Source organism: Rosa chinensis, chromosome 4, assembly GCF_002994745.2.
Source record: "Rosa chinensis cultivar Old Blush chromosome 4, RchiOBHm-V2, whole genome shotgun sequence".
NCBI classification, from domain to species: domain Eukaryota; kingdom Viridiplantae; phylum Streptophyta; class Magnoliopsida; order Rosales; family Rosaceae; genus Rosa; species Rosa chinensis.
The window spans coordinates 13,036,806-13,063,146 of record NC_037091.1 but is presented as its reverse complement, the minus strand read 5'-3'; the positions used below and the strand labels follow the sequence as shown (position 1 = coordinate 13,063,146).

Below are 26,341 nucleotides of genomic sequence, written 5' to 3'. Positions count from 1 at the left end.
GTTGATTAAATTTTTACCCACTATGTAAAAAAAAAAAAAAACACACACACACACATATATAGAAAAGATCCGTTGTTTAATTACTTACACTGGGGCTAAGTAAACCATGAAGGAAATTAGATTACCTACCATAAAAAGCAAAACTGTATTAGAATGGAATTCCTAATTAAACTACCAAGATCATAAATACTCATTAGTATTATATATAGGGTGATGCTATTCACACACCCCCTTTATTTTTCTATTACTTTAATTCAATTTTTTTTTTTACAAATTACTCTAACTACCCTCCCTTGCAATAATGTTTCTTTTTTCTATTTGGCAAGTCAATCATGAATCAAACTTCATTAGACAATAAATCAATTTTTTTTGCTACTAAGATATTATGATACGAAGATGTTCCATGTAACACTAATTTTCAGCAGTAAATATGGTTTTGCTCTCCACACTCTGCTTGTTAGGTAAAAAGGTACCAGACCTAATTCAACATTGTGAAAAGAATGCCAATACAATAACTAGTTGGTTATTTAGAGTAATAGTTACAGTTACTGAACTGAAATGTATAGATGGTAAAAAGTTGGTATGCATATAAAAATGACGAGAGTTTCTATTGGGACCTCCAAATCTGCTCACTTGACCTCACTCTATTATGAATTATTAAATGACATATATAACCTACTATAAAATGACTATTAAGGACAATAATTATACCAAAAAAATTGTTATATTTATTTTCTCTAAACTTTCCAATTCAATAATATCATATTTTATTCTTTATTATTTTCCCTATCTGTTTTCATTTTTCAATTTCACTACATACTCATTAAAGCATTCATATATATTTAATAATAAATAAAACTATGATTAAGATAAAAATGTGTGATATGCATATTAAACGCATATTGGTCAGGGAGAACAAAATACATTGTATTATGACTTAAATCTAAATCTATCCATTATATTTGCAAAAAGAAGGAAAAAAAAACAGAGCTAGCAAATAAAAATAAATAAAAAATATTTAAATAATTAATCATGAGGTGTAGAAAATAGAGAAACATTAAGAAAAAATGATTAATCTTTTTTTGTTTTTGTTTTGCACAGCTAAAAAAGAAAAAGTAAATAAAAAATCACATAATAATTCATGTTATTTTATTTTTATTAAATTTTAAAACTCAATACCGTGTGTTTGATTTTTTTTTTATTGGATAAGAGATTTATGTTGTCTGATTAAGGAAGAGAGATGTAATTAAGATTTATAGAGTAATTAAATCATTGAAATGACTAAGTTTTTTTTATTATAAAGATCTTATAGTTTGTTTGTAAATTATATGAGTGAGGTTATTTGAGGAACTTTAATGAGGTTTAATGAGTAAATTTAGCATTTGAAAATTTGATTGGAGGTGTAAAAAGCATAGAGGTCAAGTGAGTAAATTTGGAGGTTCCAATAGAAAAACTCAAAAATGAAATGCATAAACCATAGTTAGGGTTGCAAAACAAGAGAGTAAAAAGTTGCACATGATCTTACAGTTGCAAAGAGCAAGCTATCCTTATTTCAACTCATTTAATTTCTTTCAACTAGAAGCAATGATAAAATTGTCAGCACAAATACTTCAATAATATATATTGGAGCATGAATTACCCAAATAATTTGATCGAAAATAACAAAAACCAATGTACCAGTCCACGACATTGCTTCATAAAAATAAAAGCTAATAAATAAGAGTAACTAGAAGCATCAAAACCAATCAACTCTCAATAAAAAAACACAAACTCTTGCTGAAAACCACCCCCACCCCCACAAACAACCACTCCTTATCTGTGAAACCCCCTTCATATTATAGTTTTCCTATGACAAAATCTTTCGTATTCTAGCATAATATAGTATAACAAATTAAATCATGTCTATAATCATAAGGCTATAATTAATTATTAGGCTGTTATAAAGTTCTATAGCTGCTTAGTGGATTCAAATACACTAAATAATTTCAGTTAGAATCTAACCAGGAATGATGGATTCAAAGAGGCTCGAATAATCACTAAACTTATTTTTTTCTTCCATGTCTCCATTGCAAATCAAGTGTAAAATTTTCTTCAAAGATGGGTCTAAAGTTGCTTGTTCTGTTTTGATTGAACTTCGAAGCATCACATTAGAGAGATAGAATGACTATGCTAGAGAAATTTTTGATGAAAAAAAAAAATTGAAAAGAGTTTTGAAGTCCTCTGAGCCTGCGGGAAAATAATTAAGGGTTTAGGATTTGGGGATGATTGAATTACCAAATAGAAAAAGAAAAAGGAAAATGAAAAAAAATTAATTGCAAAGGAGGGTGGTTAGGCTAATTTGTAAAAAAAAATTTTGAATTAAGGGCACGTTTACTTACTTGGAAGGAAAGGGAATGATTACGGGGTAAAAACATTCCTGCGTTTACTAACACATAAAGCAATCAGAATGATTCTGGGTAAAAGAATTCCTGCGTTTACTAACACATGAAGGAATCGGAATGGATATAGGTCCCACCTTCTTATCAGGAATCGATTCCTGAATACTCAGGAATTTGATTACGAAGGGGGGAGATGGGTTTAGGGGTTTAGGAATCATTCCTCCGGAATCAATACCGATTCCTTTCTTCTCCCATTCCACTTGTCTCCGATTCATGATTATTTTCCATTCCAAGTAAGTAAACGTGCCATAAAGTAATAGAAAAATAGATGGGGTTTGTGAATAGAGAAAAAGAGTGTGTGAATAGCACATAATAGCGGGCATGAGGAAGGTTGATCATGAGATTGCGTCAACAATTAATAAGTAAATATAAGCTTTAGCCCTAAATGAACTAGCTAGATATATATCAAGACAGAGGTTAGGACAACAAAACAACTTGGTCTAAAATTTCAATATTTTGCGAGATGTATGGTTTGGCCTATAGTTTTTGGAAAGTTGAAAGATAGAATTCAGAAGATGAGAAGATGAATGTGGCTGATATGATGACAAATAATGCGGTCCAACTGATCGACCGTGTAAATTAAGCTGTGTTTGAAAAATATGACATATATATGCATTTTACCTAGGATGCCAAATGCAAATGCCCAAGTAGGGGTCATCAAGCCCGCCCGGCCCAGTGGGCAAAAGCTCGGCCCGGCCTGCAGAAAAGCCCATCTCGGCCCTGCCCATTGGGCACGAGGCAGGGCTAGGGCGGAGGGTTCAAAGCCCAGGCCCAGCCTGCGGCCTGGCCCGTTATATGCCCATTAAAGCCCGCCCGGCCCGGCCCGGCCTTATAAGCCCGCCCGAAAGCCCATTCAATTTTTGTATTAATATATTTTTATGTAGTTATATTGAACTAATTATTGCATTAGGCCATATATTTTTTTAATTTTGTATTTTATTTTGTTCAATAATTAACATATCATCATTTTTTCAAAGGTTTTTGTATTTTTTTAACATAATAATATGACATATAAATATAATGGGCTCGGCCCTGCCCATCCAAAAAAGCTCGGCCCTAAAAAGCCCGTAAGGCCCTGGGCCTTGATTTTTAAGAGAAGCCCGGCCCTCCCTGGCCCGAAAAATAAAAAAAATATGTTTTGGGCCTGCCCGGCCCTGCCCGAGCCCATTAATTTTGGGCAGGGCCGGCCCTGCCTATTGACGACCCCTATGCCCAAGGATGTTGACTGTCTGCTATTGCGCCCATCAAAGGGTGATCAAACTCGGTTTAATGTAATGAAAACTTTGAGAAGATTGAGATCAAAGAAGAGGAAGAAGAAGGAGATAGAACTATTTAAGGTTTCAGTGCTGAGAATAACCCGAGTTATTTCTCTGTATTTATCATGCAAAGAAAAATGAAATGCTTGGATGATTCACAAGTTTACGTAGCCAGCTCCCTTTAGATACATACATAAATATATATATATATATAAGTTTGTTCAGGTGCAGATATTCGCACCGAAGAAAAAGGTGCGGATTTCCAGTTTTGACCCACTTTCCGATCACATTTTTACATCTTAGCCGTTCAGTTTTTAGATCCTAATGTATAGATCATCTCTGAAAATTTCAGCCAATTTGATGATCATTAAGGCATCCAAAATTGCAATTTACACGAACGGACAAAATCTGTCGAACCGGAACCGTTCGTATTTATAATGGTAAATTGCAGTTTTGGATGCCTTAACGATCACCAAATTGGCTGAAATTTTGTAGAGGTGATCTATACATTATGACCTAAAAACTAAACGGCTAAGATGTGAAAATGTGATCGGAAAGTGGGTCAAAACCGGAAATCCGCACCTAAGCAAAAAGTGCGGACGTCCGCACCGGAGAAGCGCTGTATATATATATATATATATATATATATATATATATATATATATATAGTGTGTGTGTGTAAAATTAAATACACACACACACATGTATATATATATATATACACACACATACATACATACATATATATATGTGTGTGTGTGTATACACATATCTCTACAAGGCTCCTGATTACTTACAAGATGTCCTCTATGAGGATTTTTGTAAAGCTTCTACATGCGCTCGAGGTTCATGTATTACGTCTCCCCCCCCCCCCCCCCCCCCGATGTGTCAGTCTATAATAAATAAGAATATGGGCGTGGGGCTGAGCTTCTCAGCTTGACTGGGTTCCAAACCCTATTTCAAAAAATATACACACACACACACATATCTCTATGTACGTGTGTGTGTCGGGTAATTTTTACATTCCATAAAATTAATGGCTTTTCACTTTTTTACTGTAAAACTTTACAGTGGCTATACATCTTTTATGTAAATAGTTAGATAGATACTAACAAATATATCAAATTAGGTATATGAATTCTGAATTGGTGCATAGGCCTACAAATTTGTCGTGCACATCATACTTACTTATTATTTTTGTGAATCTTAAAACTTAACTAATTAAATTAGAATTTTTTTTTGGTTATAGTTTGGCACTTAATTGATATTTTGTATAAACAGCTCAAAATGTGCGAAAACTACCCTCAACTTGGAAAATGCATTCCGGGCACGCATTGATGACTAGCCAAACGAAAAATGCTGGAAATTTTGCACAAACGACAATGTTTGTAGGGGAGCTATTTGCAAAATTAACTATTAGGGAATCATCCCGATCAAAAAAAACTATTAGGGAATCATCGTGAGTGTCATTGTTTATGTTGATTGGCAATGTCGTACGTTCTTCCAGTTTTTTGTTAAACCTATCTATTGTATCCCAAGTATCAATTGCCAAAAAAATAATAATAAACAATAAGTAGCCAAATAACTTATCAGTTGTGTCGAAGCTTTGCTTCACTCTTCCTTTATATATGTGAGCTTCATGCATGCGATTGAATACAAAAATAGTTGAATGATGTAGAAGAAAAAACAGAAAATATGAGTGATTCTAAAATAAGCCTTTTACATACCTTTGATTTACCTATACATACGATCATGTCCTGCGACTTATGGTGATATAGAGACTTAACTACATGAGTATATGTAGTGCTTTTAACTCTTTATTCGGTTGCACATTTCTTAACATTAATGAATCTGACAATGACATTGTTACCATACAATTAGAAGACGTTTTCACGTCAATCGACTTTTAGGGGGTTCATGACAAAGAAAGAATGACAGTAGAATCATCCAAGTCACATCATCCTACTTTGACTGCCTAACATGGTGAATTGGGTGATGGTGATGTCTATTCAAGGACAGAACATTATGATTCTAAAAGGTCGATTCGTCAGCTTTTTGCTATAATCTCATAAATAAAGTACCTTTTTTTTTTTTTTTTTTTTTAAGACTAATAATCAACCATTTTATTATTAATAATAATAAGAAATATTACAAATTATAGATGTAGAAACTACATCAAAATGAAAAAATAGCAAAAAAAAAATATTGGATGCAACAAGGCATTGGAAATAAAACCTAGCAAGGATAGTAAGGGATGCTAAAAAGCATTCGATCAGGCACCGGGCAGACCCCGGGCTATGTAAAAAGATACCAATAGTATGGTCAACCATACTTCCACATAAAAATATGCGTCGAATAGAGGGTAACATTCTATTAAAGTAACTGGCGGTAGTGTGACCGACTTTACCTACTCTACAGAAATTAATACGTCGAGTAGAGAGCAATCTTTTACCTAAGTAACCAAAATTCCAATTCCAGAGTGTAGCAGAAAAAAGAATCTGTAAAAAGTCGCTTGGATCCCAGATGCGAATCCAAACAGAAGACAAACCCAATCAAAGGCCCATCTTGAGTAGTCCAAACAAAAAGGAGCCCAGGTCCACAGTTGGGCACCCAAAATCTCTCTGGGCACCCAGACCTGCATTGCCCTCAACCCCAGCCGCTGTGCCTCCAATCCTCACCAGAGAAGTCTAGTCCAGGACTTGTCCACACAAATCAAGGCGTCGCCGCCTGCCCCACCAGTCTTGGGGCAATGTCCACGGAGGACCGAAGAGTTTCTACACTAGACCCAACCCCCGCTGGTCAAATTTATGGGGTAATAAATGCCAGAGCCAATTGTCGATTTCGGCAGCCGATCTGTCATCTTCCCATCACCTGTGATCATGGTCAAACAACGGCCCATCGTACGCCGCCCTGCCACCGGACCATATCTATCCATTAAACCCAGTTTCAAACGTGCCCGGCTCGGTCGAAGTTAGCTAACAGCCGGTGCCGTTCCAACCCAGCAAGGTGGCACAACCCCTTCTGCTCCCCACCAACCACGATCAGATAAAGGCTGGAAACAAAAAGTAGTCGCTAGGAAGCATGCTTGTCTCGACTAGTAAGGAGGCACAGTAGAAGCCGTGCGCAAAGGTAACGACGCTGAGAACGGTGCCGGAAAGGTGCTCCATCGATGATGGAGGAAGGTACAGAAAAGGCAAGAGCGGCACTCCCCCAACCCTAGCAGAGCGCTAGGTATTTTCACTTGCTAAGAAAAAAATATGCTGGTAAATGGGCATACTTTGTCATGAGTGACTCAGGACTCTCATATAAATAAAGTACCTTACGTTAAGCTCAAATGTAAACATTATGGCTCATTTGGTTCGCAAAGTTATTTCCTATTTGTTTCCAAGGAAAGAGAAATAAAAATTTCCACTACAGTATTTGGTAACACGAAAGAAAGCAATCAATAAATTAATACCTTATAAAGAAGTTTAATATTTGAAATTTCATAATAAAATAATAAATAGTTATTTTAGTCATAAAACAATGTAATTGATGCTAAATCATTGCAATTAACTTTGAAAGCCACAAAGGAAGGGTTCTAGTTTGCTCACCCTTTTCCTCTTTCCGTTTATTGTATTTTTTATCAATAAATTTAAATGGAGCTAAGAACAGGAGGTGGGTTCCCGAATATGATGGCCGCTTTTTAAAAATAAGAATAAAATAAAATTGTGGGCGGGTATTTGATGTCTCAAATCAACTGCTGCGGAGAAAAATAATATAATCCTCTATTTGATAAAAAGAAAATGTGGTATTGATCGAAATGCTTAGAGATATTGTTTCAAGCGGAAAACGATTTTTATTTCATCAAAGAGAAAGAAACAAAAAGAAGTACTTAAGTAACCATACCTAGTCAACTGGAAATAACGCACACAAGACAGAAAATACTAGAAACTTGTGAACTCATGGTGCTACTAGAGAGGAGAATAAAATTAAAAGTTCAACTAAGCTGAAAAGACTAAGGTCCAGTTTGGGATATCTTAGTTTAAATCGTAAGCAGCTGTAACTTTTAGTTTATGAAAGCTGATTTTTACCAACTTGTATAAGTAGCAGCTTAATAATGTAACTTTTGAAATAAACTGCTTTATTTCATTTTACCAAACACTTTTTGCTACTTAATTTGTAAGTTAAACAGATTTTTGCAAAGTATAATTAGTTATGGCAAACTGGACCTAAGTAGACTGAAAAGCCCATAGGGCTGCCCAAAATAATTCAGGCAAACCCAAAACGCCCAACCCAGATCAGACTAGCCCTCCATGACGATTAACAAGTTCAAATTTATCTTCTAGAATATAATAAATAAATAAAATCACACTTTGGGAAGGCAGAAATATCACTTTGGTCATCGAATTATGACTCGCGCGACACTTTGGTCATCCAACTTTTAAAAACTTCATTTTGGTCATCGAACTATATCATCGCATATCACTTTGGTCATTCCGTTTGTTTTCTCTGTTAACTCTAAGGGTATTTTGAAGATTTAAAGGTTTACTCACCATTTTTATAACTTAATCCAACTTTTCCCTCCTAAAAATAAAACTTCATCCAATTTTGCCAACTTTTCCCTCCTTATATAATTCCTCGATTTATTAAATCAATATTTTTCTTCCTCTTATATTCCCTCACTTTGAATCATTCTCTGACTCGATTATTTTTCTTTGTTGTATGCTTTGGTTATTAATGATGAATGTATGAATAAAAGGAGGGAAAAGTTGGCAAAATTGGATGAAGTTTTAAGTTTAGGCTGGGATAATTAGATTAAGTTATAAAAATGTCGTGTAAAACATTTCATCTCCAAAATAACCCTGGAGTTAACAGAGAAAACGGAGAAAATTGACGGAATGACCAAAGTGATATACGGTGATATAGTTCGATGACCAAAATGAAGTTTTTAAAAGTTGGATGACCAAAGTGTCGAGTGACCCATAGTTCGATGACCAAAGTGATATTTCTCCCCTTTGGGAAAGAAAAACAGTGGAAATTATACTTCATCAATTAAATACGTACAGAATGTAGTTGAAAAGAAATTAATAATCGACATCGACTCGCAAGTATCCCATTTATACTCTCCAGTAATGCAGACTCATGCATGCATGTTGGTCTATTGGTGTTTCCAGATCGCACCAGTCTCTAATGTGAGAGTTCAGTGACTTCGACCAAGTGACTTACACGAGTCACAAAAACCAAATATGGCAATGCACAAGAACGACATGACACAGTTGACATCTGACCATCGTCCTTAAATTTTCTCTCCTTTTCATTCGACCTACTTAACTACCGCTTCTGAATTCTAATTCAAAGCATTCATTTCCTTTCTCGAGACCCTTTTTTTAAGTGTACCAAAGTCAATCTCTCTCGAGCTCTTTCCCCTATTTACTGCAAACCCCTAGCTCTATTAATTACCCTCAACCGTCTCCCAAGCTTCACACCCCTATATAAACCCTAGCTTGGATGCATATCCTACTCAGGTGTAGTGTCGTTCAAGCAGCTGAGAGGGTAAGGAAAACAGTGAGAGAGTGAGTGAGGTGAAGATGGAGATGCGGCGTATCGTTTTTGTGCTTGCTCTGGTTGCTTTATTAGCATCAGCAGCTTGTGCACGTATGGTGCCTGGTGATCAACCCGCTACTAGCCCTAGTGAGAAAACAGCCGTTTTGGATGCTACTGCACCTAAGGCAGCTGCCCCGACTGGCGTTAAAGACAAGAAGTGCATCGGTGCTGTTGGTGGATTCGCTGGAATGGGAGGCGTAGCTGGAGTCGGCGGTGTGATGCCTCTTCTTGGTGGTGGGATAGGTGGTGGGATCGGAAAATTTGGTGCAATAGGTGGAGTTGGAGGTCTTGGCGGAGCCGGTGGAGTAGGCGGTCTTGGCGGAGCTGGCGGTGGAATTGGTGGCCTAGGCGGTGGAGCTGGTGGTGTTGGCGGTGTCGGGGGCGCTGCTGGTGGAGGAGCCGGCGGAATTGGGGGAATTGGTGGTCTTCACCCATGATGGATCGACCGAACTAGTTTGATCATTTTGTGTCGTTGCATGACTTTGGCTAGTGGATCAACTATCTTAATTAGTAGAATAATTAATGTTTAGTTAGTACTATCTATGCATGCATCTTTAATTTCGATGTCGAACTTTGTTATCAATCGGATTCTAGCTATAGCTCGTTGTGGTGATTGTTGGCTGTCTCATTTGAGACATGCATCCAGTGATTGTATCTGCATGTACTTTTCCCTATTGTTAGTTATGTTTGAATTAAAGGAATTCTTCATTGTCTTTAAGATTATGGTGTTTTAGTTACGATGATGTTGAGATCAAGTCCAATCAATTGTAGCAGCACAATTAAAATATGATTCCAACCAGTAAAATAACTAATCAAACAAATATTCTTACTAAGCTAAAGATGCTACACACAAACTTTTAACTGCCATCATCACATGAGCAACACAAGTTCTTCTTGTATATGTTTTTGTTTTACCAGATTAGCAGTGCATGCCTATCGATCCTATATCAGCTTAATTTATATATGTGTTGTACGTATAAATTAATTATACGCGGGCAAATATTGGAATGTCTCCCATCTAGACGTACGTAGTTATTCAAATAGCAGGAATTGATCGAGTAGGGTGAGATTTGGGATCGAATATTATATAAGGGAAAATAATTAGATTCCAAATATTTGTTCTAAGAATTATCATACATGGGAATGGCTTTAGACAAAGGGGTGACGAGAATGGTCACCTGTACTGCTAGCAAATGAGGCAAAAGCCGATCGATCCTGCTCAAAATGTGGTTGAAGTTTGTTTATGTCCACATCCTTTTCTTTTGTATATTAGCTTTTGGGAAAAAATTGACATACTAACCCTCATCTAAGGGACATGCATTAGATAAACGTTCAATTATGTCTAGCCAGGCTTTTTACTTCTGTAAAATAGACATGAAATTACTTTGGCAACTTTTGGCTTGACCAGTCCTTGATAAATTTTGGATCGGAATTAGGTTTCGCAATGGGATTTTCAGTCATATAATCAAATTTAGTTGGTGCGAAGAAAAATGGCAACTTATAAACGGTTGATTCTAAAGTTGGCGTCTTGCATGGACACCATGTGTAGGCTTGTATATGTTTGTTGGTTTCAGCTGGTCGATTATCAAATGCATGTCGATTTCTTTACTTGCATGATAATTTACTCACAGTCTGACACGCATCACGAATGCATGTCGATGAAATTAACTACTGAACATCAATTGCATTATATGGAAGCAAATTAATTAATTACTGAGGAGGATGCGCGCGGCTAGTGAAAAGTAACCAGTTGGTTCAAAGGAATTAGTGAGAAGCCTTGATTAGGGCATGCACTATTGATGTTGCGAGTAAATGTTAACCATAATCTGACATACCACCAACGTACTGGAGTTTCAAGAAATTTCAAGGCAGTAATATCAAAAATTTGATAAATCAAACAAGTTTCATCACTTCATGTTTAAAGAACAAAAATCGAGAAATAGCTCCAGATCCTTTTTTAAGGTTTTATAAATTTCACCATAAATTTTCATTGCCCAAACCAAAAGATTTGAAGACGAAGAACACAAAGGAGAAAGAAACAGGAAGACGATTAAGGAGATAGCGGGTGTATCAAATTTTTCTCTCCTCTCCTAAACTTCGACTTCGAGAGCGTAGTAGCACATCGCGAGGGGAAATTATTACATGGTCCCAGAGTATAGTACACGTGGTGGTCTGGGGTGATGTTATTGGGCCATGTGACTCGTAGTGATTTCTGATTGGTCTCTTAAATTAATTTTTTTTCACCCCCTGCATGGTCCCCACCACATTTGAGTGATATTATTGGCTTGGATCACCACATGGCAGTGCCACGTGGTACTTCAGGACCACCTAATAATTCCTCCATGGGGAGTCTACTGGAAGCGTGATTTGGATGTTCTCCGCTTCTCACGGTCGCTAAAATAGCTTATATAGGAGCAACTTTGAGGCCGCTAAAAACGGATTTGAATAAAAACATAACCAAAATGGTCCATATTGGGTCACAAGGCAAAGCCCAGGCCCAGAAAGCCAAGGAAGTGGCTTTATACTGGCAATAAGTCCCTACCTTATAGTGGTAGGGCGACGTGGGCTTTGTCCCGGATTGCGCTTATGATCTTGGTCTACTCTGGTTAGGTGGCGAGTTCCTTACTTCGTCAAATTGTCGCAACCTCCCAGTAGCAGGATGAAACTGAGTGCTACCGGATTATTTTTCCGGTGGCAACATAGTGGGAAAGCTGATAATAGTAGTAAATTATGGCTCCGCGTGAGCAATTTCCGATGTGTCGCCACAATTGTAAAGCCAATAGAGTTGCTAGTAGTGCATTTTTCGTTAATTGATTGTTAGAATACATATGTTTAGTGGAGACTCCTGTTATTATCTCGGGATGTTCTCTTGATGCTTATTGTATTTTGGGGTTTAGGCACAATGTCCCCCCCCCAATGTATTCTACGGTTTCATTAAAGATCAAGACTTGAGGGCAGCCGTACTGGCCTTATTTCAAAAAAAAAAAAAAAACGGATTTGAATTTGCTCACCACAAGATTTTAGGTGGTGATACCACCACTCAATACTATGCTACCACATGTAGTGATCCATAATAATAGTTAACCATAGTTAACAGGAAAGAGAAAAAGAATTTAATGAATACTCAAACTCCGATCCTATATTCTAATATTTTATTATATCAACCAGCCTTAAATATCTCATCATCCTCAACACATTCAGCCACCATCTTCTTCTTCAACCTCCAAACCTCCATCTTCTACCTCATCGCAGGCATCAATTCCTCATCATCTCCTAAATTATCGTATATGGGTTGCCAATCAATCTACTTTATCCTTACTCTTCATCTCCTCTCATCCTTTTACATCATCCCTGTATTCGCAGCCAAAAAGGAAAAATAAAGGAAAAAAACCCTCGTTAAATTACCATCTTAAATCAGCCATGAATTTTCACAAGCTCCTCTATTTATTGTCTATTAATCTAGCCTACAAAACTTTTAGTAGATTTTTATTGTGAAAATCTTGCAGATAGACTATCAAAACAAGTGATAGCAGATAAGACTAAGATTTATATGGCTGATGTCAGTGATGTGATTATACAAAAAGTCTCCGGGTAATTTAATATCTCTTCAGGTATTTGCTCGAAATCTATGGTTTTTCTTTGATATACCCCCGCCGGCGAGATATCTGGCAAGAATAGGAATTATACATGGTACTAGCTCGATATCACATGGGTATTTTCGATGCGATTATACATGGTTTCTCCAATATCCTTGTTTTCTTTTTTCATTTTGGCTGAAAATTTATGATGAGGTAAACAAGATAAACATGGTAGAATACTAGAATCAAAGGAGACGAAGAGGAAGAATGGAGGTGAAATGGGAAGAATGAAGGAGGAAAAAGAAAACAAAAAGTAATAGTTTAAGTAAACCTCAGTTAACAACCTATACCTTTTTTAACTCAAATTACACGTGGCAATCTATTAAGAAGTGGTGATACCACCACTTTGGTTAAGATGGTGAGCAAATCTGGATAGGCTAAAAACGTTCTAATTTGTTAGGTATAATCCAACATTATATGGCGGTTGATGCGACTTTAATAAGCATAAAAATTAGAAATTTTAATCTCCTCTAAAAAAAAATAGAAAATTAATTTTAATAAATAATGCGGCTATGTTATATTAACCAGCACATAAGTTTTGTTTCTAGGTACAAACATTCATCGCTTCATTAACAAGTACAAGTATCTCTTGATTTCAAGCTTATTAGTTGTCAATTACAACTGTTGATCTTGATTAGCATCTACAGGGATGACGATGAATGCAACATTTCTACCCTCTTAACATTTTATATCATGCTATGATAATGTACGCATGGGTTGTCTCAAAAGAATAAACAAACAAATCAAACTCGATCTCTTGTACAAACTTCTGATAATCTTACTATGAAAAAGAAAATATCCTACTTAATTATATATTTGCCAAGTAAATAGAACTTAATGTGATAAGGTCTCAGGGGACATATCAAAAGCTTTTATTAATTGGGACAATGCATGTAGCATAGCCTAAAAACATTAGAAAACATATATAGGTCTTGAATTACATGCTTTTACTGGCGGAAGTCTCTCCTCGCATTCACTTTCATGAGCTCTATTTCTTCAATTATCCAACACCACCACCGCCACCTCCATTGCTTCCGAAGCCATAACCTCCACCACCACCACCACCGCCGCCGCCTCCTCCACCCCCTTTATCAACACCCCCACCACCGTATCCGCCTCCACCACCAATATTGTTATTGCCTCCCTCACCTCTACTCCCTTGATCTCCACAGCCACAACAATCATTTTGGGCACCGGCGTTACACTTGTTGGCATATTGAAGTTTTCTAACTCCAACTAATCTAAAGGATATTCCGTAGCTACTAATCTTGGATGATACTATAGATAACAGAAGTACTAGTAGGACAAGCACATTAAACATGAAAGAGGGTTTCTTCATGTTTGTGAGATTGATCTAAAAACAAAACCTATACTCTGTTTGTTGGTTTTACTATTGGAGACTTCATGCTCATATATATAGACGAATTTAGCTGATGCCACTACAGGAAAACTAACTATTCACGACGCGAGATTTACGGCGTGCACTTAATCCGTGTCGTGAAATAGTATCATTTACGACGCGCTTTAAATGCATGCCGTAAAACTAGCTTTTTTCATATAAAATTCAAGGCGTGCAATGAATGTACGTCGTTTATGTAATTGCATAAGATTAAATACGACGAATGAAAGATACACGTCGTGTTTATGTGGTAAAACGGGACAAAAAATTTGTTAAAATCAAATCTTCCTCTCATATAAACAACTTAAACCGCTCTTCCCTCCCTCCCTCTCTCTCTCTCTCACTCTCTCACGTCCAATGAAGAACGAAGGCCGAGAATATAACCCGAAGTCCGACGCCGTCCCTCTCACCACTCTCTCTCTCTCTCTCTCTCTCTCTCTCTCTCATCTCTTAGTCCTATGAAGGACGAAGATCCAGCCGTCGAAAGCCCGACGATAATCCAAAGTCCGACGCCGTCCCTCTCCGCGAGGTCTCCATTTTGCGCATGTTCTCCACGGATCCACACGTCATCAGGTACGCACTCTGGTTCTTGCCGCCTAGGGTTTGATTTAATTTTTTGGAAATTAGGGTTTGATATTGGGGATTGTTTGCTAAATTTGGTACAATAGGTTAAGGATTTGAAAATGAATTGTATAGATTTTCGATCCTCTAGGTAAACGAACTATGAATTTGAATCTATAGGTAACTTTGTCAGCGAACTATGAATTTGAATCTATAGGTAACTTTGTCAACTGGTGATGCAGAGACATTTCTCATGCTTTGAAAAGAGGCTTTGCAGGCAGCTTTAGATCGCCTTTTAGTGAACAAAAGAGCGTTGAAGAGTTGATAGCTCTTGATCAGACTCCTGGTTTGTGTTCACGTTGTTGTTGTATTCATCTTGTTTATCTTGCTTTTCAGTCATAGTGATAGTGAAGGTTGGGCTAAACGATATGCAGCTCGATTTCAGTGGTGAATGTTTGAGTTTGATTCGTAATTTACTTGATTTCTGAGAAAAGTAATTGAAAAGTTAAATCTATGTGTTCTGTATTGGTGATGAAGCTTAATTGTGTGTTCCTTATGTTTCAATAGTGGAATCTCCACTACTTGTTTGAAGAAAATTGGCATCAAAAGACTGAAAGAGCAACCTAGCTACTTAATTCACATTTTACTGAATAGTTGTTTTTGCTTCCTAACATCAAAACTATGTTATGTTACTGATTTCAGGTATTGGGCTTACTTAGTTTACTTTGTTTCTTGATGGGGAATTGGGGATACATATAATAATTAATGAACACACAACGGTTGACTTGCATTGATCGAGTTTGTTTTGCAAGGATAAATATTGATCAAGAAAATTACTCAACTTATAAATTGAATGAGGACAGCAGAAAAGGCTGAAATGAATTGAGTAGCACAAGGACATAGTAAAGAAAAAAACTTTGGTTCTGCTTGGCTTGCATAAGCTTTATCATATTTTTAATTCAAAGTTGCTTGGTCTCTCTGTTAGTGCTTCTGTCACTCTATGCTACCATCCTTCTTATAATTTCTTCCCTCTTCTTGTGTAAAGTTGCATTGTCCCTTTGTTTTTTTATTTTATTCTGTGCAGACTTGCTTTAATTTTCTGGTTGCCTTTGGACTACTTTAATGCATTTTTCTTCTTCTTTTCTGATATGGTGGAAAGCATTGTTAGGTCTACTAGTCTGGAATTAGTTGTATTGCTTTGTTTTATGGGAATGGGCTTGCAGATGTAAAGATATAACTCGAATGTGAAAGTAGTAAATGAAGTACTTCTGGGACTATGGTCTCTCTAATCGTTTTAGTCGTTTATCTCCTAAGATATGTGATTGATTTCTCATTGTTTGGTTATGCTATCCAGGTTTTATTTGAACCAAAATAATGGGAAACCTGGTTGACCAATTCAAACAGGAATTCTGCAAGTTATATGGCATGATGCTTGAGCCTTTGCTGAATATTTATCTGCAAGCAGGAGATTTTTTGCTCTCGAGCTTGTCTTGCACTTGCCTCTCTAAGAAACACAGAGGTATATATGCATTTATTATTATCAGTATATATTCTGAATTGAGAATGTCATATAGGGATATCTTACATGATTGGTATGAGTATTGGATTTGGTCCATGATTGGCTATTTGTGTATCTTCTCTGTTGCTAAACTTTTTTCTTTTTGTTCCATGATTGGCTTGCAGAATTGACATTAATAACTTCTTGAAGGATCTTGATGCATGTTCAGTTCCAGGAAACAAAACGGTCCACCTAGCAAATCAAATTATACCTAAGACCTTGTCAAGCTTTCGTTTTGAAAAGTAGTTTTGTATGCTAGTTCATTAGTCCGTTTGAGAATTTTAGCTTACATGGTTTCTGTTTGGTGTCTAGGCATTAGCTGTATCCTTAAACTCTGATAAACTCTACTTAGAAGCTTTGACACCTACCAGTACCACTTGTTGGTTCTGTAAATTCTAGGAATTTATCTTCATTCTAGGATGTATGTGTTGATAACTTAGCAGACTTATGACCATCTATTTATTCATGTCTTATTCAATATTGTCCAGTTCCAACTTCAATGGGGACACAAGCATCCGTAAGTGTTGAAATTTATCATGAAGATCCAAAGTGAAGCTGGTCTCTTAGCAAACAAGATGTATTTCAAGTGGAATGTGCTGTGAATGTTTGAGGCAATCCACCCTTATGTACTTTAGGTTCTTTTTTTTTATTATTGGTTTTGCTATAAACTTCATTTGTGATTGCTTCCACAACATTTGTTTGTATACTACTCAACTTTTTATACAAGTCTTCGTTCTTTGCAACAAGCAAAGAATTAGTCAGATTTGTTATTCTTCTTATTTATAAAATTTTTGGGTGATATTGGAACAACATAGAATTGATTTTTTTTTTATTTAAAAAAAAAATGAATTTACGGCGCGCAAAGTATGCCTTAAAGCAAATTTTACGGCGTGCTTTTAGGTCATTTACGACATGCAAAGCAAATTTTATTGCGTGCTTTGGGGTCATTTACGGCGTGCTTTTGGGTCATTTACGGCGTGCATTATGAACGCCGTAAAAAAGTTAAATTTTTTTTTTTACGACGCGGTCTATAAAGGTGCATTTTTGTATGGATTTGCACGTCGTGAATTGTCATTTACGGCGTTTTTTGCACGTCGTAAATGACTCGTTTTCCTGTAGTGTGCATGCAAATGCATGTGAATGAATCTTCTGTAATATTTAAGGGGATCTTTGTACGTAGCTCTCGTGAGCAGACCAGCCGGTGATTCACTCTTAGCTAGCACTGATCGACAATTCATCGTAATTGGTTATGTTTTATCACTGTGTATCCGACCTGCAGAGGGTCCGTGAATCTGACCAGAAAATTTCATGTATGGTTCCAAAGTGGAATAAGACCCTTGCATGTGTCCCTAACCCGCTCCCGTATCCACACCTGTCGTAACCCATTGGATAAGTTGTAACCAGTTAGAAATAATTTACGGCATTAGAGAAAAATGTTCAAGTGTTTTGACATTTTAGTTATTTAAGTTTCAACCCTCCCTAATACCATGAATGTTCACTCAATTTTTATTGTTTTGACATTTTAGTTGTTTAAGTTTCAACCCGCAGGGACCAGTTTAGAGAGTGTTGAATGCTCGGCGGACGACGCGTTCGAGTAGACTGTCCAGAGTAGAATACTATTCACTGAGGACATGCAAAGGGTAGCATGAGTCAATAGAGTATTGATTTGGACAGAGCGACAGTAAAGTAGTAGAAAGAGTTGATTACGTTCATAAATGGGAGTAAGTTCATATATATAGGTTGCTGAGGGTTGGAGCTCGTCCTCACCTTTGATGTGGATCTCTGGCATGCCTAGCATTGCTGACCTGAAGGCATAACTAGAGCAGATATTGAGACGACAACACTTGACGGAGTGCATGAGGGCGCGTCCCTGGTCTTCCGTACCTGAACTTGATTGTGGAGTAGTCGGAGCAATTGAGCGAGTGTTAATCTATATATGCTCGGCGATAAGAGCCACTACATAAACATTTATTTATTTATTATTATTATTTTTTGACTTTGTCAAGGGGAACCCAAAAACTTCATAGGTCCGAGATAAACCTTTTCGATGCATGTGAAATGCTCCAACTGTGCATTGCAGCACAGTGCCGGGCCACTACATATACATTAGTCTCACTTAAAAAAATATCATTTTGGTCACTCAATTGATATCTCATCTTACACTTTGATAATTCTATCTATTACTTTATTACAAATCACCACGTGATTCTCGTATCTCACTATTTTTTTTTTCATATTACTAATGGTTTCTTGACATTGACATTTTAGGCTTTGAGGAACTAAACTAGCTCCAAAAATATGATATGCATATGTGTGCTGATTTAAAAAAAAATATAATAGACGGAATGATCAAAATGTAAAATCAAGTATAGTTGAGTGACCAAAAGGAATACTTCTTTTTTTGAACGAAGAAGGTCAATCCAATTTTAAATCCAATTTTATAATTTAGCAAGCAGTACCAAACGACACACCCCTATGGGGTTGACATAAAGTGCCGTCTTTTAGGACATATAAAAATCATCTTCTAAAACAAATAGAACTCAGCATACGCAGAGCACACCCACCTTTTAGAAAGTCTACACACCATTATTCTAACAAAAACCTAGAAGCTTATAAGCCGGTAAATAAAAGGTTTCAACCGAGCCAAATGCTTTTCTGACCCAAAAGCAAAATTAAACAATACTAGCAGTATAGGACCCAACTGCTTCCGTTAGTACTCCAACGCCCAAATCTAGAACAACAAACCTAGCAGCAAAACAGGCCTAAGGCCTAATTTCAAAGGAATAGACCCCAAACCTGATCTGCACCAGCTACCAATAGCACCACAGCATCGTTGTCGAAACCACTGACACCAACAAGGACGCCGCCCTCACCAACGAAACCACCAGGCAGAGAAACGTCGACGCAAGCAAAACCAGAAACACCAGCATCTGCCAACTTGCATCCACCACTGCCAAAGCTCCACTCCTCGCGGGAGTCCAAGTAACCAGGCGTCTTGGTAATCTGACTCAACCTAGGCCACTAATCCTCAACTCCAATAAATCAGCTATCGTGCGCACATCCACCAAGGAGCCACCACCAACCAAAAGGAACTGCAATGTCGCACCAACCCTTCAATCAAAAAGCCAAAACTGGTAATCAAAACCACCAATAGCAGCCACCGCCAAACCAGAGACCATAGCCATAGCAGATCCGTAGATCAGCATGACCAGGAGAAGAAACAGTAACCAGATTCTGAAAGGTTCAGAAGCACGTTGACGAAGAGGACCTCCGCCTCGATCATTCCCTGGCTAACTTGAGAGAGAGAGAGAGAGAGAGAGAGAGAGAGAGAGAGAGAGAGAGAGAGAGAGAGAGAGAGAGAGAGAGAGAGAGAGAGAGAGAGAGAGAGAGAGAGAGAGAGCAATATACCCAGGCAAGGATTTTTTAAGGATTTTTACGACGCCATAGAGAAACCCTAGCAGAGTCATTCCTTATTTGTTTAAAATGAATACTTCTTAAAAATGAGTTAGTGACTATTTCTAAATTTATTTCTATATCTATATTATTATTAAGAGAAGAGAGTTTGTAAGCCAAAACAGAAAAATTTTACCAAAATATTCCTCAAATATTAAAAAACATTTGAACTGAAATATTTGAAAAGACAAAATGATCAATTCACAGATAAAAGAAAAACAAAAGAAATTTAACAAAAAAAAAAATCAAAAATCAAAAACATGTTTTAGGGAATCAGAAATTGAGAGATAATCGTTGTGTATTCTCATTGAGAATAGGGGCCTCTTTATATAGAGGATTACAATGCATAGAGTTAGAATCATACAAGGAAAGATAATCTCTAGATTCTTCTAATTAAACTCTATTACCACTAGGTCAAGTAACCTAGAGTTTGGGCCAAACACAAATAGAGATATCCTTAAACACTCCCCCTTGTGCTGTCCAAATGCGGTGCTTCTCTCGTTGCCTCGTTAAAAACCTTGCCGAGTAACAAAAACCCAGTGGGACAAAAATAACCTCGGTCAAAGGGGAAAAAGAGCACAACACACCCTTCACGATTCGAGGTGAACATGTAGACATCTCCCCCTGATGTCTGCGCCTCCCCCTGATGACTACGATCATGGGAGTTCAGATAATTTCTGCAAGTCAATTCTTGCCACATGTTTCTCGAACGTGGATTTGGGCAATGACTAGTAAACAAGTCTGCCTCACTATCCTCAGATTAAATCTAGTTCACTTTGATCTCGAGGAGAGTCTGTTGTTGCTGATTATGCTTGGTGTTATCGCTTTTGATGTAGCCTTGCCTCATTTGTTCAAAACAAGCAGCATTATCCTAAATGCTCGTTGGCTCATCTGTGGTAGACTTCAAACCACAATTGTTCGAACATGCGTAATTATGGATCTAATCCATATTCATTCACGAACCACTTCATGAAGAGCAATGATCTCTGCATTGTTCGAACATATAGCGACGGTCTATTCTGTAGACCTCCAAGATATCATGATCTTTTCCCATGGTGAACACTTAACCAGTTTGAGAGTGACATTTGTGTGAGTCAGAGAGATACCCAACATCAGCAAAACCGTCCAAAACACATGTCGTTTTGGGATGGGGATAGTGTTGGCGGCGTACCTGGTGTGTGATGGGTCCGAATCCATCATCTCTTTGTAGGGATAAAACATGCCCATATCAATCGTACATCTCAAATATCGAAAGATATCTTTTACACCAATCTAATGGCGTCGCGTTGGCGCAGAGCTATATCTAGCTAACAAGTTCACAACATATAAGATGTCCGGTCTTGTGCATTGGGATAAGTACAATAATGCACCTATTGTACTAAGTAAGACATTTCTGCCTCTAGCACATTTTCGTCATCATCCTTTCGACGAAGAGGATCATTTTCAGGATCAAGACTATGGACGATCATGGGGGTGCTTGAAGGCTTGACCTTGTCAAAATGCCTAAGCATCTATCGACACGATGCTCAAGTTCTAAACCAAGACCTAATCGTGTTCTCCCAAAATCCTTCATCTCAAACTCGGATTTCAAGTGTTCAGCGGTTTCCCTTAACTCTTTAAGGGCTTCTAATGAAGATCATGTCCAACATGAATCGCCATAGAATCCGAAACTTGTCATAGAAATGCGTGGGCATATCCCTTCCCAATGAAGTAGTCACTTTAGTGAGCGTTTCAATCTTATTATAAACGCGCTCCGTGGTCTAGAGCCTCTTGACTTGGGTAAATGAAGTTCACCATGAACCTTCATGTATATTCAGTATCTAGATCCCCATAGAGATATGTAGTGACCACATTTGTAAGCTACATGTTCAGTTATTCGGAAACTACCAAACTGACAAGGTAGTGGAGTGCAATGACATCCATTACGAGAGAATATGTCTCATCGTAGTTGATTCCAGGACGTTTTGTGAGAAGCCTTGCGCCATAAGGCGAGATTACCGTCTCTTTTTCTCACTACGCTTTCTAACGAAGACCCATTAGTCAACAGGTTTTATGTTAGGAGGTGTTGGTATCTCTAGCTCGAAAACCTTCCTCTTCGTTAGAGAATCCATCTTAACCTGGATCGCATCTTTCCATTTAGGCCAAAACTCTCTACGTTGGCATTCATTCATCAACGGAGCGTGGTTCGATATCATTGGACTCAACAAACTCATGCGCAATGAAATACGCAGCTACATCATCAATTATGATGGAGTTTCTATCCCACGTCTCATATACACTAGTGTAAGTTTCATAGAGCTCTATATTCTCAGGAATAGGTTCTGACGTTGAGGCGTCCCCCAATGATAACCATAACCGGAAAGATACTCATGAGACGGATTTTGAGTCTTGATGATCAAAGGATTAGAATGTGCCAAAGTATCCTTCGAACCCACAGGCCTCTCCATGCATCCTAGCTGGGGCCATGGCCTGTAATGCCAGAGTGCCACTCTCTTTGGCGTTGGCATCATGCCTACCTCTATGTAGGGTGATGCTACGTCCTCTTGTAGGGACGTCCTTCCTTGCAGGCATGTTTGCAGCATATTTATGTGATCTCGTCACTGTAATAGGGATCGAGATGAGACATAGTGGGGACAGACCACGACAATTCCTGTCGTTCCTGTTGAACATCTATGTTCTTATCTCCCCCGAACGACGGGAAGACTATCTCATCAAAGTGACAACCCGCAAATCTAGCGGTAAGGAGATCGCCTTGCAAGGGCATTAAGTGGCGGACGATTGCTAGAGTCTCAAATCCAACGTAGTTGCCCATTTCTCTGTAAGGACCCATCATAGAGTGTTGTGGCAGCGCAATCCGGCACATAAATGGCTCACTCAAATGAGCGTAAGTACAAAATACGTGTACCCAGTCACTAGCTGTAACGCAGAGGTACATTGAGTGGCGGTGGGTCGTAGACGAATTAGCATAGCTTTATGCGATATTGCATTACCCCAAGCGGATGTAAGAAGATTGGTGCGCATTACCAATGTTCGGACTACCATCGTAGTCGTTTCCGCGAAACCAATTGGGTGTGTTCATGGGAATGTGATATCCAACATCAAGCCCATTGCAATACCCATCGAAAGTGTTTCAATGTAAACTCTCTAGCATAGTCAAATCCAATTGACTGAATAGGATGATCTGGGGAGTGAGCCCATTGTCATATGAGATGTGCTAGGAGTGTAGCATAAGTAGCATTTACAAGTGGACAATGGCACAACACGTGACCAGCGTGTTTGCGTGTCAACCAACATCATGAGATATTTAAGCGTCCGCAAGTTGGTTGAATCAATCCACAGAATCCCTATGGATTCTATGTAAGAACATAATGAGTATTGTCATATCCTTTGCATAGGACGGTCTCAGTCCTAATTTCCCTAAGGAACGGGCTTTGTAAAACGAGCAGAGGCTTTAGAAGCAACCAATGAGAATTTTGGTTGGGCCTGAGCGTCTTAAACGCTATTCGAAGCAAGTTGGTGATTGCAGCATCACCTAGGGCACCATCACAATGATGGACGCCATCCATGGCGTCATGGATGGGGACTGCGCCAGCCCTAGGCTAGTGGTGGACGGAGGCAGTGCCCTAGGCAGCAGCGTCAGTCACACTTAGTCCAGGAATCAACTTTTGATTCATGCTTCATTTCGCTCGAGAGAAAAGATGTCCATGTGAAGTCTTTGTAGACGGATCATCATATCTTGACTAGGATGATCTATCCTGTCATGACAAAGCCAATATGTGTCTAAATCCAAGAGATCTTCTCTCATAACTTTTATTGGATTAATAGCTCGAATAGTGACATAAAGTCCACTAGAGAGACACATAAACTTCTCTAAGATGCGTCTTTGCTCGCAATCATTAAATGTATTGCAAAGGAACACATTTCCGTTCTCTACATGCATTTTCACATGGAATTCGTTGGCTATTCATAGGATACGATTTGCCCTAAGAGCGTAGAGAGTTTCTGTGACAGCTGTAATCAAGGTGCCATTTGGCAAGTGGAACTTGGGCTATTCTATGTCCTTGAATTAATACTGATGGCCCAGCCATCGTAGTCACAAAGTCATATGCTCAAAATCAAAATTGAGTCATAATGAAAAGAACTCGAAATTTTATTCATAAGCCAACGGAGTACATCATTGTTTCTTTGATCTAATCCAATAAAAGTAATATGGCAATCGCCTACATCTCTTGGAAAATAAAGAGTTAAACAGAATTGACGGTCTATTGATCCCAGCCAGATTTGTAGTCTTCAACCCTTCACTCTAGATCATCTTCTTGATCTTCTTGTTCCACATAGTGAGCTTCTCTTGCTTCACAATATGCTTTGTAGATGGTGACAAGTTCTTCACGAGCTCTACAAATGTGTGCCCAATGCTCAGACACTCCACATCGAGAACATACATCTCTTTGCTTGAACTCCATTGATTGAGGTGCTTTGAAAGCGTCATTTAGATGGCTTTTAGTGTTGGTGGCGCCACCAACATGGCCAGAGGCATTGCCTCCCTCTCTCTTTCCATGTTTACCTCTTCGGTTCCGTGTTCGCCTATTTTGGCGTTTACCTTCCCAAGTAGAGCGATTATATGGATCAGAATGTCCAGAAGTATACCTAAGATTAGGGTTTCACTCTTGGCACCCTCTCTTAGAGGTGCGACTATAATTGGATTCCGGAATATGCTCTGTTTCCACGGATCTCGAATTATAGTTCTTCACAAGGATATTGTCATGCTTTTCAGCGACATTCATAGCTCCAATGAGCTCATGAAACCTTGTGATCCGTCTTGCATTTACATCGATTCGATAGTTCTTAGCAACCATCAATGCAGAGACGGGGAAGGTAGAGAGAGTCTTCTCAATCAACATCACATCTGTGATCCCTTTACCGCAGAATTCCATTAAGGATTTAATGCGAAGTGCTTCTGAGTTATAGTCAAGAACTGACTTGAAATCACATAAGCGGAGGCTATGCCATCTCACTTCTAGGTCAGGAAGCCAGGAGTCACGGACGTTGCCAAATCTTTCTTCGAGTGAGACCCACAGCCTTCTGGGGTCTTCTTCATTCATATACTCGTACTGGAGCGAATCATCCATATAACGAGTCATTAGGATGATGGCTTTCGCCTTATTTGCCTCTAAGGCTGCTCTATTTGCTTCCAAAGCTTGAGCTTGCTCAACAGTTATCACGTCCTGGCTAGGCTTGAGAATCATATCCAAGATTCCTACAGCCTTGAGATGCTGGCAGATATCACGAACCCACCTGTGATATCCAGAGCCAGTTGTTCCCAATGGAGCAAAGTCCAATTTGTTCAGGTTACTCATCTTGAAAGAGAAAAAGAAATTAGGGTTAGTTTCGGAGCGAAATAGGCTACCACGAAAACATATGAAATTTCTAAGCGTAGTCGCTTCCAAGAAATTCGATTCCAAGTGATATTGGATTAGATCGAAACAATGATGTAAGTGGTGGATCATAAATTCTCTACAAACTCTAAGTTTGGAGATCTCAACAAGCTCTAAGCTTGGAGTGAGCACGAACCCCCACAGTTCGGCTTAATTTGGTCTCCCCTATAATGAAGAAAGGGGGGTAGAAGAAGGGAGGTTGCAAGTCCCCGAAAAAGAAGAGAAATTGAATTTAAAAACTCTAAAAAAGGGGAACGTTTAGTAAAAAATACCTCGAAATAGGTCGCCGAAAAATTTGATTGGAAAAAGTGGTCAGAAAAAGTTGCCGGAAAATGGCCCGAAAAGTCGCCGGAAATGTGCTAGGAAGTCGCCAGAAAAGGCGACGGAAAATGGCCGGAAAAGTCGCCCGAAAATAGTTGACCGCTGACGTGGCAGTGGGTCCCTGTTTGCTGATGTGGCAGTGGTCCCTGTTTGCTGACGTGGTAGTGGGTCAGGGTGCTGACGTGGCAGTGGGGTCTGCGTCAGTGGGCTTGGGTTTCTGGGCTTCTTTTGGGCTGGGCCTTCTTTTCTTCTCTCTTTCTTCTTCTGCCGGATGATTTAGACTGCCGGTTCAGTGGGTTTTAGACTGGTTTTCAGCGTTTTTCTTCCGGTTCTTGAAACTTCAGATGAAGAGGCTTCTGCTATCAAAATTTGGTGGAAATTGGAGGTCCGGAAGATAGTGAACCGATGGAATATTTGCTGCTAGTTGTATAGAGCTTCCGGTGGCCGGTTCGGTGGTTTTCCGGGGGGCTGCCGGTTCCGGACTCCTGGGATCGAGTTCTTCAAGGTGTGAGGTGGAGGCAAAAAAGGCTTCAAGGGTTTGTATTCGGATTCAAGGTTTTTAGCTTCTTGAATCAGGGTTTGGCTATTTGTTTCAGGGTTAGGGCTTCGTGCTGATAACGTATTTTAGGGAATCAGAAATTGAGAGATAATCGCTGTGTATTCTCATTGATAATAGGGGCCTCTTTATATAGAGGA

General features: G+C 38.5%; 1 protein-coding gene across 1 annotated transcript; it reads left to right on the top strand.

Annotated features, from left to right (window-relative positions):
• Positions 1-9,264: 9,264 nt before the first annotated feature.
• LOC112198829 (glycine-rich cell wall structural protein-like) lies at positions 9,265-9,717 on the top strand. Its single transcript, XM_024339933.1, has one exon. The coding sequence runs from the start codon at positions 9,265-9,267 to the stop codon at positions 9,715-9,717; it is 453 nt and encodes a 150-aa protein (XP_024195701.1).
• Positions 9,718-26,341: the final 16,624 nt, after the last annotated feature.